The sequence below is a fragment of the Pseudophryne corroboree genome, chromosome 6 (assembly GCF_028390025.1).
Source record: "Pseudophryne corroboree isolate aPseCor3 chromosome 6, aPseCor3.hap2, whole genome shotgun sequence".
NCBI classification, from domain to species: Eukaryota; Metazoa; Chordata; class Amphibia; order Anura; family Myobatrachidae; genus Pseudophryne; species Pseudophryne corroboree.
The window spans coordinates 524,053,461-524,072,966 of record NC_086449.1 but is presented as its reverse complement, the minus strand read 5'-3'; the positions used below and the strand labels follow the sequence as shown (position 1 = coordinate 524,072,966).

At 45.7% G+C, this 19,506-nt stretch overlaps 1 protein-coding gene across 18 annotated transcripts in view; it reads right to left on the bottom strand.

The window, feature by feature from the left end:
- GRIP1 (glutamate receptor interacting protein 1) overlaps nt 1-19,506 on the bottom strand; it is an 871,453-nt gene that overhangs the window by 226,022 nt on the left and 625,925 nt on the right. For all 18 annotated transcript variants that reach the window (XM_063927530.1, XM_063927526.1, XM_063927521.1 and 15 more), the window contains 2 exons: nt 16,784-16,919; nt 10,314-10,459 (listed from right to left, as the gene is read on the bottom strand). In XM_063927530.1, the coding sequence (XP_063783600.1) occupies nt 10,314-10,459; nt 16,784-16,919 (282 nt within the window). The remainder of the gene's footprint in view (nt 1-10,313; nt 10,460-16,783; nt 16,920-19,506) is intronic.

Below are 19,506 nucleotides of genomic sequence, written 5' to 3'. Positions count from 1 at the left end.
GTAACTGCCATTTTCCTAATGCCAGCTAGGAATTATTAAGACTAAGGGAGATGTACTAAGCAGTGATAAAAGTGGAGAAGTGAGCCAGTAGAGAAGTTTGCCAAGGAAACCAATCAGCACTGACGTAACATTTCTAATTTGCATACTATAAAAGTATACAGAGCAGCTGATTGGTTGCCATTGGTAATTTCTCCAATGGCTCACTTCTCCACTTTTATCACTGCTTAGTGCATCTCCCACTAAGAGGCAGGCAGATGTACTAAGCCTTGGAGAGATATAAAGTGGACGGAGAAATAGTATCTGCCAATCAGCTCCTAACTGTCATGTTACAGGCTCTGACCCAAATGTATTAAGCCTTAAAAAGTGATAAAGGGCCTAATTCAGATCTGATCGCAGCAGCAAATTTGTTAGCTAATGGGCAAAACCATGTGCAGTGTTGGGGGATATAATATGTGCAGATTTGGGTGTGGTGTGTTCAAACTGAAATCTAAATTGCAGTGTAAAAGCAAAGCAGCCAGTATTTATCCTGCACAGAAACAAAATAACACCCAAATCTAACTCTCTCTGCACATGTTATATCTGCCCCCCCTTGCAGTGAACGTGGGGGGTAATTCTGAGTTGATCACAGCAGCAAGTTTGTTAGCAGTTGGGCAAAACCATGTGCACTGCAGGGGGGGCAGATAATAAGATTTTAAACCTACCGGTAAATCTTTTTCACCTAGTCCGTAGAGGATGCTGGGGACTCCGTAAGGACCATGGGGTTTAGACGGGCTCCGCAGGAGACATGGGCACTATAAAGAACTTTTAGTATGGGTGTGCACTGGCTCCTCCCCCTATGCCCCTCCTCCAGACCTCAGTTAGAGAACTGTGCCCAGAGGAGATGGACAATATGAGGAAAGGATTTTGTTAATCTAAGGGCAAGATTTATACCAGCCCACACCAATCATACCATATAACCTGGAATATACACAACCAGTCAACAGTATGAACAAAAAACAGCATCAGTCAAAGACCGATTCCAACTGCAACATAACCCTTATGAAAGCAACAACTATATACAAGACTTGCAGATTTAGTTCGCACTGGGACGGGCGCCCAGCATCCTCTACGGACTAGGAGAAAAAGATTTACCGGTAGGTTTAAAATCTTATTTTCTCTTACGTCCTAGAGGATGCTGGGGACTCCGTAAGGACCATGGGGTTTATACCAAAGCTCCAAACCGGGCGGGAGAGTGCGGATGACTCTGCAGCACCAACTGAGCAAACGCAAGGTCCTCCTCAGCGGTATCCGTTCACATGGTCGACCATGTTATGGTCGACAGTCATTAGGTCGACCACTATTGGTCGACATTGACATGGTCGACATGGACACATGGTCGACGCGTGAAAATGGTCAACACATGAAAGGTCGACACATGAAAATGTCGACATGAGTTTTTTTACTTTTTTTTCTTTTGGGGAACTTTTCCATACTTTACGATCCACATGGACTACGATTGGAACGGTAATCTGTGCCGAGCGAAGCGGTAGCGGAGCGAAGGCACCATGCCCGAAGCATGGCGAGCGAAGCGAGCTATGCGAGGGGATGCGGTGCACTAATTGGGGTTCCCAGTCACTTTACGCAAAAAACGACACAAAAAAGAGAGTAAAAAAAACTCATGTCGACCTTTTCATGTGTCGACCATGTGTCCATGTCGACCATGTCAATGTCGACCAATAGTGGTCGACCTAATGACTGTCGACCATAACATGGTCGACCATTCATACCGGAACCCTCCTCAGCCAGGGTATCAAACTTGTAGAATTTAGCAAAAGTGTTTGAACCCGACCAAGTTGCCGCTCGGCAAAGCTGTAATGCCGAGACGCCTCGGGCAGCCGCCCAAGAAGAGCCCACCTTCCTAGTGGAATGGGCCTTTACCGAATTAGGTAACAGCAATCTAGCCGTAGAATGAGCCTGCTGAATCGTGTTATAGATCCAGCGAGCAATAGTCTGCTTAGAAGCAGGAGCGCCAACCTTGTTGGCTGCATACAGGACAAACAGAGCCTCTGTTTTCCTAATCCTAGCCATCCTGGCTACATAAATCTTTAAGGCTCTGACCACATCCAGGGACTTGGAGTCCTCCCAGTCCCCTGTAGCCACAGGCACCACAATAGGTTGGTTCACGTGAAAAGAAGAAACCACCTTAGGCAAAAATTGAGGACGTGTCCTCAACTCAGCTCTATCCACATGGAAAATCAAATAGGGGCTCTTGTGGGACAAGGCCGTTAATTCGGACACCCGCCTTACAGATGCCAAGGCCAATAACATGACCACCTCCATGTGAGAAATTTTAATTCAACTGTTTGAAGAGGTTCAAACCAGTGAGACTTCAGAAAGTTTAAGACCACGTTAAGGTCCCACGGTGTCACTGGGGGCACAAAGGGGGGCTGGATGTGCAGCACTCCCTTAACAAACGTTTGGACTTCTGGGAGAGAATACAATTCCCTCTGAAAGAAGATAAATAAGGCCGAAATCTGTACCTTAATGGAGCCTAACTTCAGGCCCATATCCACTCCTGTCTGTAAACAGTGGAGAAATCGGCCCAGATGGAAATCTTCCGTAGGAGCATTCTTGGCTTCACACCAAGAAACATATTTTCTCCAAATACGGTAGGGATGACTTCCTCCGGAATACCTTTTTTTCCGCTAGGATTCGGCGCTCAACCGCCATGCCGTCAAACGTAACCGCGGTAAGTCTTGGAACACACATGGCCCCTGCTGTAACAGGTCCTCTCTGAGAGGAAGAAGCCACAGATCTTCTGTGAGCATTTCCTGAAGATCTGAGTACGAGGCCCTTCGAGGCCAATCTGGAACAATGAGTATTGCCTGCACTCTCCTTTGCCTTATGAGTCTCAACATTTTTGAGATGAGAGGAAGAGGAGGAAACACATAGACCGACCGAAACACCCATGGTGTCACTAGGGCGTCTACTGCTACTGCCTGAGGGTCCCGCGACCTGGCGCAATACCGTTGAAGCTTCTTGTTGAGGCGTGACGCCATCATGTCTATTTGAGGAATTCCCCAAAGACTTGTTATCTCTGCTAAAACTTCTTGATGAAGTCCCCACTCTCCTGGATGGAGATCGTGTCTGCTGAGGAAATCTGCTTCCCAGTTGTCCACTCCCGGAATGAACACAGCTGACAGAGCGCTTACGTGATTTTCCGCCCAGCGAAGAATCCTGGTGGCATCCGCCATTGCCACTCTGCTCCTTGTCCCGCCTTGGCGGTTTACATGAGCCACGGCTGTGACGTTGTCTGATTGAATCAGAACCGGGAGGCCCCAAAGAAGATTCTCCGCTTGTCGCAGGCCGTTGTATATGGCCCCCAACTCCAGTATGTTGATGTGTAGACAAGCCTCCTGGTTTGACCATAGTCCCTGAAAATGTCTTCCTTGTGTGACTGCTCCCCAACCTCGGAGGCTCGTGTCCGTGGTCACCAGAACCCAATCTTGAATGCTGAACCTGCGAACCTCTAGGAGGTGAGCACTCTGCAGTCACCAGAGAAGAGACACCCTGGCCCTGGGGGACAGGCTTATTTTCTGATGAATGTGAAAATGGGACCCGTACCACTTGTCCAGAAGGTCCCACTGAAAAGTCCTCGCATGAAACCTTCCAAAGGGGATGGCCTCGTAGGTTGCCACCATTTTCCCCAGTACTCGAGTGCATTGATGGACCGACACTCTTTTCGATTTTAACAGGTCTCTGATCATGTTCTGAGTTCCTGGGCTTTTTCCATTGGGAGAAAAACCATCTTTTGTTCCGTGTCCAGAATCATGCCTAGGAACGATAGCTGAGTCGTTGGAACCAATTGTGACTTTGGCAGATTGAGAAGCCAACCGTGCTGTTGGAGCACTCTCAAGGAGAGTGACACGCTCTCCAGTAGTTTGTCTCTCGATCTCGCCTTTATCAGGAGATCGTCCAAGTATGGGATAATTGTGACACCCTGCCTGCGCAGGAGCACCATCATCTCTGCCATTACCTTGGTGAAAATCCTCGGGGCCGTGGAATGCCCAAACGGCAACGTCTGATACTGGTAATGACAGTCTTGTACAGCGAATCTCAGGTACTCCTGATGAGGAGGGTATATGGGGACATGAAGGTATGCGTCCTTTATGTCTAATGACACCATAAAATCCCCCCCTTCCAGGCTGGATATGACCGCTCGGAGCGATTCCATCTTGAATTTAAACCTTTTAAAGTACAGGTTTAGGGATTTTAGATTTAAAATGGGTCTGACCGAACCATCCGGCTTTGGGACCACAAACAGGGTTGAATAATACCCTTTTCCCTGTTGAACCAGGGGAACCTTGACCACCACTTGCTGTTGACACAGCTTCTGAATTGCAGCTAACACTACCTCCCTTTCCGGTGGCGAAGCTGGCAGGGCCGACTTGAAAAATCGGCGGGGGGGGCACCTCTTCGAATTTCAGCTTGTAGCCCAGGGAAACAATTTCGATTGCCCAAGGATCCACTTCTGAAAGAACCCAGATTCGGCTGAAAAGTCGAAGACGTGCCCCCACCGGTGCGGCCTCCCACAGGGGAGCCCCAGCATCATGCGGTGGATTTTGTAGAAGCCGGGGAGGACTTTTGCTCCTGGGAGCTAGCCAACGCAGGTGTTCTTTTTCCTTTACCCTTACCTCTGGCAAGGAAAGAGGAGCCCCGACTTCTTCTGGCCTTATGCGACCGAAAGTACTGCATCTGATACTGTGGAATTTTCTTTTGCTGTTGGGGAACAAAAGGTAAAAAGGTAGATTTACCCGTGGTAGCTGTGGCAACCAGGTCCGCGATCCCCTCCCCAAACAACACTTCACCCTTGTAAGGTAAAACCTCCATATGTTTCTTGGAGTCTGCGTCACCCGTCCATTGGCGGGTCCATAGAGCTCATCTCGCAGAAATAGCCATGGCATTGGCTCTGGAACCCAGCAGCCCAACGTCTCTTTGACCGTCCCTCATAAATAAGACTGCGTCTTTAATGTGAGCTAATGTTAATAAAATGGTATCCCTGTCTAGGGTATCAAGGCCATCTGACAAGGTATCCGTCCATGCTGCAACTGCGCTACATACCCATGCCGATGCTATTGCCGGTCTGAGCAAAACACCTGTATGCGCATAAATAGACTTTAAAGTAGTCTCCTGTCTGCGATCAGCAGGATCCTTGAGGGCTGCTGTGTCCGAAGACGGTAGCGCCACCTTCTTGGACAGGCGCGTCAAAGCCTTGTCCACCCTGGGAGAGGATTCCCAACGCACCCTATCCTGAGCCGGGAAAGGATACGCCATAAGAATCCTTTTGGGAATCTGCAGTTTTTTATCTGGAGTTTTCCAAGCTTTTTCAAACAACTCGTTCAGCTCATGAGAAGGGGGAAAGGTGACCTCAGGTTTCTTCTCCTTATACATGCGCACCCTCGTGTCCGGGACAGAGGGGTCATCTGTGATATGCAAAACCTCTTTCATTGCAATAATCATACACTGAATACCTTTAGCCACCCTTGGGTGCAATCTTGCATCATCGTAGTCGACACTGGAATCAGAATCCGTGTCGGTATCAGTGTCAGCTATTTGGGATAGGGGACGTTTTTGAAACCCAGACGGGCCCTGTGACCTAGACCAATCCGTGGATTGACTCCCAGCTTTTTCCCTTGACTCTGCCAGGTCCAGTCTCTTATGTAATGAGGCCACACTAGCATTTAACATATGCCACATGTCCATCCATTCATGAGTCGGCGTTGCAGACGGAGACACACCACTCATTCGCTCCACCCCCTCCTTGGACGAGCCTTCTGCCTCAGACATGCCGACACGCACGTACCGACACCCCCACACACACACAGGGATATATCTATAAGGGGACAATTCCCCAACAAGGCCCTTTGGAGAGACAGAGAGAGAGCATGCCAGCACACACCCAGTGCCTAGTAATTAATGGAAGATCACCCAGATAGCGCTTTTTATTCACAAACAATGTGTAAAAACACTCACTGCGCCTAGAAAATTCCCCCCCCCCCCTCTTTTTCAGCCCTCTGTAACAGAGTTCAGCAGGGGAGAGTCCGGGGAGCCAGCTTCACTGCAGCGTTCTGTGGAGAAAATGGCGGTTAGTGCTGAGTGATCAAGCTCCGCCCCCTCCAGCGGCGGGCTTCGGTCCCGCTTTAATGTAAAAAATGGCGGGGGATCTTTACATTTACTGACTACTGTACCCAGAAAAGCCATTCCCGAGGTTTACTGCTGCCCAGGGCGCCCCCCCTGCGCTTACCTCACTGAAGATCTGAAGTCTTCTGCCGCCTTGAAGTCTTCTTTTCTTCTTATACTCACCCGGCTTCTATCTTCTGGCTTTGCGAGGAGGACGGCGGCGTGGCTCTGGGACGAACTGCGGGGTGAGACCAGCGTTCCGACTCCCTCTGGAGCTAATGGTGTCCAGTAGCCTAAGAAGCAGAGCCTATCATCTAAGTAGGTCTGCTTCTCTCTCCTCAGTCCCACGATGCAGGGAGCCTGTTGCCAGCAGTGCTCCCTGAAAATAAAAAAAAACCTAACAAAATTCTTTATTTAGAGAAACTCTGGAGAGCTCCTCTGTAATAATGCACCCTATCTCCTCTGGGCACAAACTCTAACTGAGTTCTGGAGGAGGGGCATAGAGGGAGGAGCCAGTGCACACCCATACTTAAAGTTCTTTATAGTGCCCATGTCTCCTGCGGAGCCCGTCTAAACCCCATGGTCCTTTCGGAGTCCCCAGCATCCTCTAGGACGTAAGAGAAATAACATTTGCAGAGAGTTAGATTTGGGTGGGTTATTTTGTTTCTGTGCAGGTTAAATACTGGCTGCTTTATGTTTACACTGCAATTTAGATTTCAGTTTGAATACGCCCAGAGGCGTAGCTAGGGATTTCGGAGCCCAGGAGCAAGATGGAAAATGGCGCCCCCCCCCCAAAAAAAAAAGTCAAAGAAGTATGTGCGCGTGCCGTCTGAAAAATGGGCGTGGCCACACACCAGAAGGGGTGTGGCCACAGAAAATGGCCCACAGTGCCAGTTACATTGCCCCACAGTGCCGGATACATTGCCCCACAGTGCCAGTTACATTGCCCCACAGTGCCAGTTACATTGCCCCACAGTGCCAGTTACATTGCCCCACTGTGCCAGTTACATTGCCCCACTGTGCCGGATACATTGCCCCACTGTGCCGGATACATTGCCCCACTGTGCCGGATACATTGCCCCACTGTGCCGGATACATTGCCCCACTGTGCCGGATACATTGCCCCACTGTGCCGGATACATTGCCCCACTGTGCCGGATACATTGCCCCACTGTGCCGGATACATTGCCCCACAGTGCCGGATACATTGCCCCACAGTGCCGGATACATTGCCCCACAGTGCCGCATACATGCCCCACTGTGCCAGTTACATTGCCCCACTGTGCCAGTTACATTGCCTCACTGTGCCAGTTACATTGCACCACAGTGCCGGATACATTGGCCCTCTTTCCGAGTTGTTCGCTCGCAAGCTGCTTTTAGCAGCTTTGCACACGCTAATCCGCCGCCTACTGGGAATGAATCTTAGCTTATCAAAATTGCGAACGAAAGATTAGCAAAATTGCGAATAGACACTTCTTAGCAGTTTCTGAGTAGCTCCACACTTACTCGGCATCTGCGATCAGTTCAGTCAGTTTCGTTCCTGGTTTGACGTCACAAACACACCCAGCATTCGCCCAGACACTCCTCCGTTTCTCCAGCCACTCCCGCGTTTTTCCCAGAAACGGTAGCGTTTTTTCGCACACACCCATAAAACGGCCAGTTTCCGCCCAGAAACACCCACTTCCTGTCAATCACATTACGATCACCAGAACGAAGAAAAAACCTTGTAATGCCGTGAGTAAAATACCTAACTGCATAGCAAATTTACTTGGCGCAGTCGTACTGCGGACATTGCGCATGCGCATTAGCGACTAATCGCTCCGTTGCGAGAAAAAAATAACGAGCGAACAACTCGGAATGAACCCCATTGCCCCACAGTGGCGGATACATTGCCCCACAGTGCCGGATACATTGCCCCACAGTGCCAGTTACATTGCCCCACAGTGCCAGTTACATTGCCCCACAGTGCCAGTTACATTGCCCCACAGTGCCAGATACATTGCCCCACTGTGCCAGATACATGCCCCACTGTGCCAGTTACATGGCCAGTTACATTGCCCCACAGTGCCAGTTACATTGCCCCACAGTGCCAGTTACATTGCCCCACAGTGCCAGTTACATTGCCCCACTGTGCCAGATACATGCCCCACTGTGCCAGATACATGCCCCACAGTGCCAGATACATGTCCCACAGTGCCAGATACATGCCCCACTGTGCCAGATACATGCTCCACTGTGCCAGATACATGCCCCACAGTGCCAGATACATGCCCCACAGTGCCAGATACATGCCCCACAGTGCCAGATACATGCCCCACAGTGCCAGATACATGCCCTACCGTGCCAGTTACATTGCCCCACAGTGCCAGTTACATTGCCCCACAGTGCCAGTTACATTGCCCCACAGTGCCAGTTACATTGCCCCACTCAGTGCCAGATACATGCCCCACTGTGCCGCCCCCCCCCCCACCCCTGGGTCACTCACCGCTTGTTGATACTAGGCTTGATAACATTGTGAGGGGAGGAGAGCGCAGCGCAGCGCCTCTCCTTCCCCTCTCCGCTCCAGGTGTCCGGCGGCTGTCTGGCACCGGTTCGCTAGCCAATCAGAGCTCGCGGACCGGCAGCCAATCAGGAGCCGGTCCGCAAGCTCTGATTGGCTAACGCCGCCGGAGACCAGACACAGCAGCGCTGCTAGTTCTGGTAGCGGCGGTGAGGGAGAGACGGTGTGCTCTCCTTCCCACACATTTCGGCGTGACAGGGGCAAGTGGGGCATGATGCCCTGGCCGCCGGCGGCGTCCCCCTCTCCTGGGCCTGCCAAGGCGCCCATGGCACGTGCCCCACTTGCCCTACCCTTGTTACGCCTCTGAATACACCCCACCCAAATCTAACTCTCTCTGCACATGTTATATCTGTACCCCCTGCAGTGCACATGGTTTTGCCCATTAGCTAACAAATTTGCTGCTGCGATTAACTCTGAATTAGGCCTAAAGCTCCAAACTGTCATTTTTCAAACACATCCTGTAACATGGCAGTTAGGAGTTGGTTGCTGGTACTTTATCACTCTTCGGGGTCTATTTATTAAGACTTGGATGACAAAAATAAAGGGGCTGATTGGCTGGTACTTTATCTCCATCCAGGGCTTAGTAAATAGACCCCTTTATCTTCATCTCCACTTTATCACTTTTTAAGGCTTAATACATTTGGGCCTGTGTTTGAAAAATTACAGTTAGTAGCTGGTGGTTGGTACTTTCTCTCTCTCCACTTTATCTCTCTGCAAAGTTTATAACATCGGACATTTAAAAATATATCTTTTCAGTCATAGCTGTGCATGAAATGTGCAAGTTCATGTGTACTTCTACATAGATTTCAACCCAGGGAATAAGTGACACATGGTAACCGTATCATGAGAAATTATTCACTGCAGCATCCTATATTCATGTAACAAGCGATCACTAAATAGAATGACTAAAAAATATACCAAGGCCATGCAGATCTGAAAATAATTAGTGACAACATATTATCATTAATTTACAAATATACAACTTATAACCTGAATGGTATTCTGTCTCTTAGTTCAGATGATACCCAGCCACAAGCACTCCTATGCTTTGTTAATTATGGTACATGTTGTCTGTATAATTAAAACTAGCGATTTGGATGTATGAGCTACATTTCATGACCTGACATAACTACTCTGTACTTCCAGGGACCCTGCTCCTTCCATTATCTAGCTCAATCTGTCTACTTGAGTGCTTAATTTTCCTTCCTCACACAATGAGGCAGATGTATTAACCTGAAGAAGGCATAAGGAAGTGATAAACCAGTGATAAGTGCAAGGTGATAAACGCACCAGCCAATCAGCTCCAATATGTAAATTAACAGGTAGGAGCTGACTGGCTGGTGAGTTATCACCTTGCACTTATCACTGGTTTATCCCCTCCTTATACCTTCTCCAGGCTTAATACATCTGCCCCTATATCCCAAATCGCTGGCCCTGTCACATACAGCTCATCCTCACTAAAGTAGTTCTATAAATGCATATAGCTATATGCCTCCCCAAAGATCAATACGCTAACAGCAATACTCTGATACTGCTATGCTCTGATTGGCTAAAAAATAAGTAAATAAAGGATCAGCAAACATCTATTACTTACACACAGGAGGCAGTTCATACTCCACTTCAAGAACGACTCGTTCACCAACATTCTTCAGCAGGCTGATGATCTCGTCGTGACGGAACTTTGTGAGGTTGATGCCATTCACGCATTTGATATAGTCTCCCACATTCAGTTGGTCACTTCTGTAAAGAACACTGGTTTGTCAGACTGGTGCAAACTTACTCCATTATGCTGCATATTATGATGAGATGCAATATGTGGTTGCAACTTGTGCGATTTTTAAAGAATGGATTCTGCAGATATTACAGTTCCTGCACATTTTATTCAGGTTTGTTTTCTCAAAGATTGACATTCTGTGCGAACAAAGTAAATTACTCTAGCACCTACATGTGAATATAATATAACCAGAGTACAAAGCAAGCAAGTCGGATAATATTCTGCTATTCATACTTTTGTAAAGACAGCTCCTTGTAACTACCAATCAAAAAAATATATATTATGCTCAAGTGGTACAATTCATTCACAAGTGTGAATTAGTTATATTCTTCAGGCTTGAGACTGATAAGTGAAATGTAGACTTGTTATATAAACATACTTGACAATGACTAGAATAAGTATCATTTCATGATTACGCATGAAAAATAAACATATATACATATACACAAAAAAGTACCAGACTTAAAAGAATGAGGTGTGTAGATTCCAATACTTTGTTTTATTTAAAAAGACACTACAGCATATAGCGGTAATTTTTTTGTGTAGGTTAGACAGAAAACATTTCTCCTCACAAGTCATTTAAGTTGCGAAGTAACAACATTCATGCAGATAAACAGAGTGCTGAAGGCAGGAGTGTTACACCATTGAGAAAGTCACTTACATAAATTTTAGAACAAAAAAACTGTAAGCGACAGTGCCATGTCCGAAATGCAAAAATGTAAAGCTGCAATGTCTCTTGATGTGTGCAGATGGATACCCACTTTACTCTTCTTCCACTCGTTAAATCATCTTGCATATAGTATTACAGGTTGGTGCGTGTTTTGGAAAATTCTACTTCAAAGCCCAATCTACTTCAACATTAGAGCTTCCTCCTATAGTCATTAGTAGCCTACTTATTAATATTAGTGTTAGATTAACATTCCTGATCAATGCATGTCACTCTAGTCTTAAGCGACCTTAGCCATACAGGAGAGACATCCTTAAATCATATCTTATATATATTTATATATATATATATATATCCTTGTAAGTATAGGTATATATACAGATGTGTCCTCTTACAGCTTTGCTCCAAGCGCTTCGAGTCATGCTACACATAATGCATGAGTGTCGTGTGACACTGTTGCGCCGAGCATCCTTTTTGTGTGTTTTTCTGTGATAATGCATCTTATATGCAAGATATTGTAAAAGGATGCACAAGCAGTTACTGCTGATTAAAATTAAATGTAGCATGCCTATATTCTGTGTGTGACTGCAACTGTATTTGCATACAAAATGCTATGCTGCAGTGTTTTCGTGGAAAACACTGTAATGTGGCATTTCGGATGCAGATAGAGCATCCTGACGAAAACGCATCAATAAAGCATTGAAACATTGATATTCAACAAGGGACTTTTTTGTACAAGACGTCTAGAGTGCCGCCTCATATTTTCTATCTCTCTCTATATATAAAATTGGTTAGTGGAGTATGTATGATTAATTTTTTTATTTAAATAGTGTGGTCACATACCACCAGAGCCGGCCTTAGGCATAGGCAAACTAGGCAAATGCCTAGGGCATTTGGTATGCTTAGGGGCACCAGCAGCTTCTGCTGATTAAAATGATATGCGGCATGCCTATATTCTGTGTGTGACTGCATCTGCATACGAAATGCTACATTGCAGTGTATTGCTTGAAATCACTGTAATGTAGCATTCGTATGCAGATACAGCCAGCAGAGTGCCAGGACGTTGCGCTCGCTGATTGGCTGAAGAGACCTTTCTGTGACAGCAGTCACGGGGGGGTCTCTGCATTCGGGGAAAGGGGTCCCATGTGTAAACATGGGACCCCTTTCAGTCCGCCTGGTTCGGGTGTTCGTTTTTTTTTTTTGCCAAGTACGTGGATTATAATCTGGACACTGGATTGAGGTGAGTATAATTTTATTCACAGGTACACGTGGATTCTACTTGGACAAGTGGACAGAGGTCGGCGTGTGAACATAGGTAAGTATGTGTGTGTCGACATGTGTGAAATAAACTTTTACTCTCACGGTGTGCGTGTCCTGTTTTTATTTGGGTATTTTTTTCCAGTAGAACTACAGGTACCAGCGGGCCCGTTTTTCTCCCGCATGCTGGTACTTGTGGTTCTCCAAGTTCCAGCTTGCGGGGGAGGCTTGCTGCGACTTGTAGTACTACTGAAAAAACAATATTCTTTAAATTTTCTCAAGGCTATCAGCCCCCCATCCGCAGCCCTTGGATGGGGGGGGGGGGGGACACAGCCTCGGGCTTCACCCCTGGCCCTTGGGTGGCTGGGGGGGTACCCCGGCCAGGGGTGACTAGTTGGATATTTAATGCCACGGCCGCAGGGCGCTGTATAAAAGTGACCCCCGGCTGCGGCATTATCTGTCCAGCTAGTGGAGCCCGATGCTGGTGTTAAAAATACGGGGGACCCCTACTCTTTTTCTCCCCCGTATTTTTTGCACCAGCACCAGGCGCAGAGCCCGGTGCTGGTTTTGCTTTGGAGGAGGGACCCCTGTCATTTTCCCCCCCGGATTTTTAGAACCAGGACTGGCTCGAAGAGCCCGAGGCTGGTTATGCTTTGGAGGGGGGACCCCACGCAATTTTTTTTCGGGTTTTTTACCGTTTTTTTTTTAAATCGGATCAAAATTCGTCAAATCGTCCTTTTTTCGACACCGGGACTGTCGAATCCGTTTTTTTATTGAATATGTTGAATTCCGGCACCCACTTGCCGGAATTCGACGGTCGAATTGTGTCGAATTAAAAAACGGCCGAAAAATTGCCGCGATTCGCCGCTAATTGCATATACCCCATAGGGGCTTTAAAATGAAAGTTTCTATTTAGAAGTTTGTCTACCTATGTTAACTGTATGTTTATTGTTGACATGGTCAATGTCAACATGCTAATTAAACATCAAGATGCTAACAACGTTGACAATTGGTGGTGCGGCTGTTCTTGAGGTAAGTGCCCTAACTCTATTGCTGCGACTAATGTTCCGGCGGTTATAACTTTAGTTGCAGTTCTGTGACAACTACAACCACAGGTAAAGGTGACCGTATCCCTAATTCTAATGTCGTAATTTCGCGAAATGTTGGCACGTTACTTGTGAACTTGTTGACATGTTACTTCATAACTGTTGACATGCTGGCCGCACCCAGTGATTGCACTACCAGGTCTCTGAACATCAGGGTCATATATATAGTTCCAAAAAGATCGCACACGTGAATATTTCAAAAAAAGTTAATTGTGGGTGCAGGGTCAGCCAAAATTGATATGTAAAAATCCAAACAATCCACATACTGGGGCTTGTAGGGATAAACCAGCACACCTTTGAAATAGCCAAACACTTATTTAATCATCCTGTTAGCAGCATAAACATATAGCAGCATGGATATAGTCATCAGCTTGACTCAGGATAAACCTCATATACTTGCAGCATGTCACAAACAATGTGGGGAGCTGTGCTCTGGGGTGGTATTCATGTGACCGGCGGTCGGGAGACCGACAGTCACATGACCTCCTCCACCATCCTGACCGCTCACTATCCCGATGGTCGGCATGCCGACCAACAGGGACTATTTCCACTCGTGGGTGTCCACGACACCCATAGAGTGGGAATAGAACCCGTGGCGACCGCAGGGTGGCGAGCGCAGCGAGCCCGCAAGGGGCTTGCTGCACTCGCCCCTCCCCGCCGGGATCCCGGCGTCGGTATGCTGCCGGGATCCCGGCGTCTGTAAGCTGACCGGCGGTCTCCTGACCGCCGGTCAGCCGTACTACACCCGTGCTCTGAACCCTCCATGCTAAAGCATTTCAGTATGCAGAGAAGGGCTCCCCACATTGTTTGTGACATGTTGCAAGTATATGAGGTTTACCCTGAGTCAAGTTGATGACTATATCCATGCTGCTATATGTTTATGCTGCAAACAGAATTATTAAATAACTGTTTGGCTTTTTCAAAGGTGTGCTGGTTTATCCTGCAATCCCCAGTGTGTGGATTGTTTTGAATTTTCACACACACAAATATATATACAGGATAGATAGATAGATAGATAGATAGATAGATAGATAGATAGATAGATAGATAGATAGATAGATAGACACTCATTTCCTAAGATCTGTCCCGTCTTCTCAATATCCGTACAATAATGGAAGCCAAGGCGGGCGCCCCAACTGCTCCCAATGCTAGAGATGGTGCAGACCTAGGAGATGAGGACCAGCCACCAGGAATGGGGTAAGTATGGGAACAGTGGGGTTTGCTGGACGGGGCAGGGTCTGAAAGGACAGTCACAGCAGCTGTAGAAATAAGGGGGCTGGGCAGACTGAGGTGATCAAGCATATGCCGGTTCCTAAATACTAGTATAAGAATAAATGGTAATGCACTTCCTAATCACAGGCCCTTTATTCAATGCTATAAGGATAAATTCATCATATATAATTTACTGATGCACAGCGATGACTAAATATGATATAGTACCAGTGGGGGTGACCAGCTAGCCTCTTTAAGAAGAACATATAGGATATTGACCTTGAATACATTATCTCCCACAGCTTTTAATGATTAATTTATTTTTCTATTTTTTCCATAGTAGGTTATTATTAAGTACTAATTATCTGATTGTTTCATTCATTTTATTCTGATTGAGTTTGTTAATTGATTTTATTCAACATATCACATGCAATTAGGATAAGCCCTTTTAGTGACACCTTATTTGAAGTGCTCAGTGTTGCCTACGGAAAGGCAGAGTGCTGCTCTCTGTCTGTCATGTAGATCTGTCCACATTTACAAATGGCCTTCTAGTATTAAGTGTGTGATATAAAATGTGTACTTCATCTACTGCAAGCTCTTTGTGTCTTTATTTAGCACAACGAATATCTCACAGTGCTCATTAAGCATGATAATGACACTATTATATTTCTCTTCTAATCAACTAACACAGGTCATGTTACATTATGTGCAGGGAAATCTACATGTCACCAGACGGCAGCTACTGTATGTGTTTGTTTTTCTTCCAACTTCTGGGCTGTCTCAGAAACTTTGTTACTGTCAGAACCCCTATAGATTGTAAGCTTGCGAGCAGGGCCTTCCTACCTCTATGTCTGTCTGTTTTTACCCAGTTTTGTTCTATTACTGTTGTTCTAATTGTAAAGCGCAACGGAATATGCTGCGCTATATAAGAAACTGTTAATAAATAAAAATAAATAAGACAGCATGAAAAATGCAGATGTGGGGGCCAGAAGCTTCCCAACAATTTCTACATCACTTTTATACAGTTACCATCCTGTAGTGTATACTGTAGAGTATGCTGAGGCGAAATAATGATATGTCAATGATCTATACAACACTGCATATAAGGCTCTGTGGGAACCGGAAATTCGGAATGGAGCAGCTGTCTCTTTTAGCCTCATCAAAAACATAAAATTTCTTATATCTCTATGTAGTGGGCTTCTATATTGTCAATCTATTTCCCAGCATCTTAAGCTTACAGTATGTGGTCATTTAAAACATGCTGTTTGTGTTTACAAAGGTAAATTACAAGTATCTGCAGTTGGTCAGAGAACGGTTTTGCATTTTATTTGGAATATTTGTTGCTATGAAAAGCAAGCATGTTGTATTTAATGAGCACTAGCCACATGCCTTCTGCTATGGAAATGTTAGTATTTGACAAGGCTGTGAGACCTTTTGGGAACATATAATCATAACCCACTGCTAAACTATGTGTTGTAGCACTCTCCCAGCTCCAGTTGCTGAACGGTACTTTCTGTTGAACAGGACACATGTGGATCACTGAATATTATTGACAGGGCTAGAAAAGGTCAGCGAAGGCTGTTTCAAGATTAATTTTCATGGTAGAAATAATAATAATCAAAGCTAGAATAATAACCTGACAGTCCACGTAATTTTATTTTCATTTTTCACATTCATATTTCACAGTATAAATCAATGAATGTATTGAAATGACTTCTGGCGATCTCTATCATTGATAGAGTCCCTGAAATGAGCAGTGTCCAGTGAACAGAGGTTACTAGTAAAAGTAATACTTTTATAAAATAGACAAAGAATTAAGACTTCCGAAATGTAGACATAACAAAAGGGTGTGCGGCCATAGAAAGACTTGACACGCACCCTTTAGATAAGAGATGGAGAAAGATACTTTGTTAGCTCCAGGAGAAGCCTTGCAGCACTAGCTGTACATAATATCACACTACTTGGACCATATGGTTAATTCTGCAATCTAATATTCTGAGATGCTATATCTCCAGGCTGGAGGTTACAGAGCATGTATATGAAATTACCTAGCAGCAATTCCTCCTTGACGCAGATTTGATACTCTTGGCTTCCCATCCTTGTCAATTCCACCTGACACAGTAAGCCCTAGTGTGGTTCCTTCTTTCTTCATTAACTCCACTATTGTTGAGCCCTTGAACTCTTCTGTTAAAAGGAAAATTATTGATATCATTAATGCAGAATCTCATAAATATCTCTACAAAATGTCATTTGCACTTGTGAAATAACTAAAACTGATTTATTTTCTTATTACTAACCAGTGATAAATTGCAGAGTATTATTTTTCTGGCCTCTGCATCAGGTCGTATGAAAATTATGCCACAACCCAGATAGGAGACAGAACGTCTGAAAAGCATGACACTAAATAACAGTAAAGTTTGTTCCGTTCACACAGTAATAACCAACACATAATAAGCCTGTGAGTGGGCGAGAGAGCATGAAGGGTGAACAGTCAGTTTTATTATCACAATTTACTGAAGGCCTTAATTATGTTATCTGGCTGGTCTTTATCTAAGTAGAAGGTGCTCCCTTAATGTGCTTTGCAGTAATACTTCTTTTTGCAGCTTGTTCATTCTTAAGACAGAAGGTCATTGAAGCCTATAAACCTTTGTATATGCAAATGTTGATGATATGCTGTGGCTAAGTAAAAAATATGGGTGTCCTCTAGCTGTAGCACATAAAGGATGCCTGTGATCCACAGCAGAGCATGCAGGTCAGACAGAGCCAATTATCTTCTACTCCGCTTGAGATTAGCTACTTTCTAAATAAACACAAAGGTCTGGCTCTGTTTGTGCATGAAAAGTAGGTTTTCCAGCAAACACATTAACAAATATGGACAGTAAAAATAGTGTTGTGGACTAGATGGCGCTAACGTACATGCAAGAGTGGGAATTATGAGGGAATAAAGATACTTAGCTATGCTCTGTGTATCCCCGCAGTTGACCGGAAAGGCTCTACGTTCGGGTCCCCGATGGAACGTTCGACCACGGACAGAGGGATAGAGATAAAAACACACAATGTGTAGTATTGTTACATGCAAAATGGTATAAAACTTCACCAATCTCATCCGGCGTACCTCACTAACAATGTGAGTCGTCAGATGATAAATATAAAGGTATCTTTTTTTGCGTAAATGATAAATATTTCTTCACATGAACACACCTCACTTACATAAAGGCAGGTGTTTGTACTCATATAAAGGTATCTTTCTCGACCATAGCCACTTTTCACAAAGAGATGGTGATGAAATCAAAAAATGTTGGTACGTAATCAGCGTACCTAACACTCACTGTGACAGCTGTATGTCTCCTCGCATCATGGTTTCTTTAAAAAGGCTCCGTCCAGAGAAGGTAAAAGAATGTGAATTTATTCAAAGATATAAAACTAAATAAAAAGGCTTGAATCAGCGTAAAAGTCAGATTCCGAGGGAGGTGAATACCGTCTTGGAACATAAAAGTGGCCAACTTATGTAGGTCCCAAATAATAAGAATTTACTTACCGATAATTCTATTTCTCATAGTCCGTAGTGGATGCTGGGGACTCCGAAAGGACCATGGGGAATAGCGGCTCCGCAGGAGACTGGGCACAAAGTAAAAGCTTTAGGACTAGCTGGTGTGCACTGGCTCCTCTCCCTATGACCCTCCTCCAAGCCTCAGTTAGGATACTGTGCCCGGACGAGCGTACACAATAAGGAAGGATTTTGAATCCCGGGTAAGACTCTTACCAGCCACACCAATCACACCGTACAACTTGTGATCTGAACCCAGTTAACAGCATGATAACAGAAGGAGCCTCTGAAAAGATGGCTCACAACAACAATAACCCGATTTTTGTAACAATAACTATGTACAAGTAATGCAGACAATCCGCACTTGGGATGGGCGCCCAGCATCAACTACGGACTATGAGAAATAGAATTATCGGTAAGTAAATTCTTATTTTCTCTAATGTCCTAGTGGATGCTGGGGACTCCGAAAGGACCATGGGGATTATACCAAAGCTCCCAAACGGGCGGGAGAGTGCGGATGACTCTGCAGCACCAAATGAGAGAACTCCAGGTCCTCCTCAGCCAGGGTATCAAATTTGTAGAATTTAGCAAACGTGTTTGCCCCTGACACAGTAGCAGCTCGGCAAAGTTGTAAAGCCGAGACCCCTCGGGCAGCCGCCCAAGATGAGCCCACTTTCCGTGTGGAATGGGCTTTTATAGATTTTGGCTGTGGCAGGCCTGCCACAGAATGTGCAAGCTGAATTGTACTACAAATCCAACGAGCAATCGTCTGCTTAGAAGCAGGAGCACCCAGCTTGTTGGGTGCATACAGGATAAACAGCGAGTCAGATTTTCTGACTCCAGCCGTCCTGGAAACATATATTTTCAGGGCCCTGACTACGTCCAGCAACTTGGAATCCTCCAAGTCCCTAGTAGCCGCAGGCACCACAATAGGTTGGTTTAAGTGAAATGCTGAAACCACCTTAGGGAGAAATTGAGGACGAGTCCTCAATTCTGCCCTGTCCGTATGAAAAATTAGGTAAGGGCTTTTATAGGATAAAGCCGCCAAATCTGATACACGCCTGGCTGAAGCCAGGGCTAACAGCATTACCACTTTCCCTGTGAGATATTTCAAGTCCACAGTGGTGAGTGGTTCAAACCAATGTGATTTTAGGAATCCCAACACTACATTGAGATCCCAAGGTGCCACTGGAGGCACAAAAGGAGGCTGTATATGCAGTACTC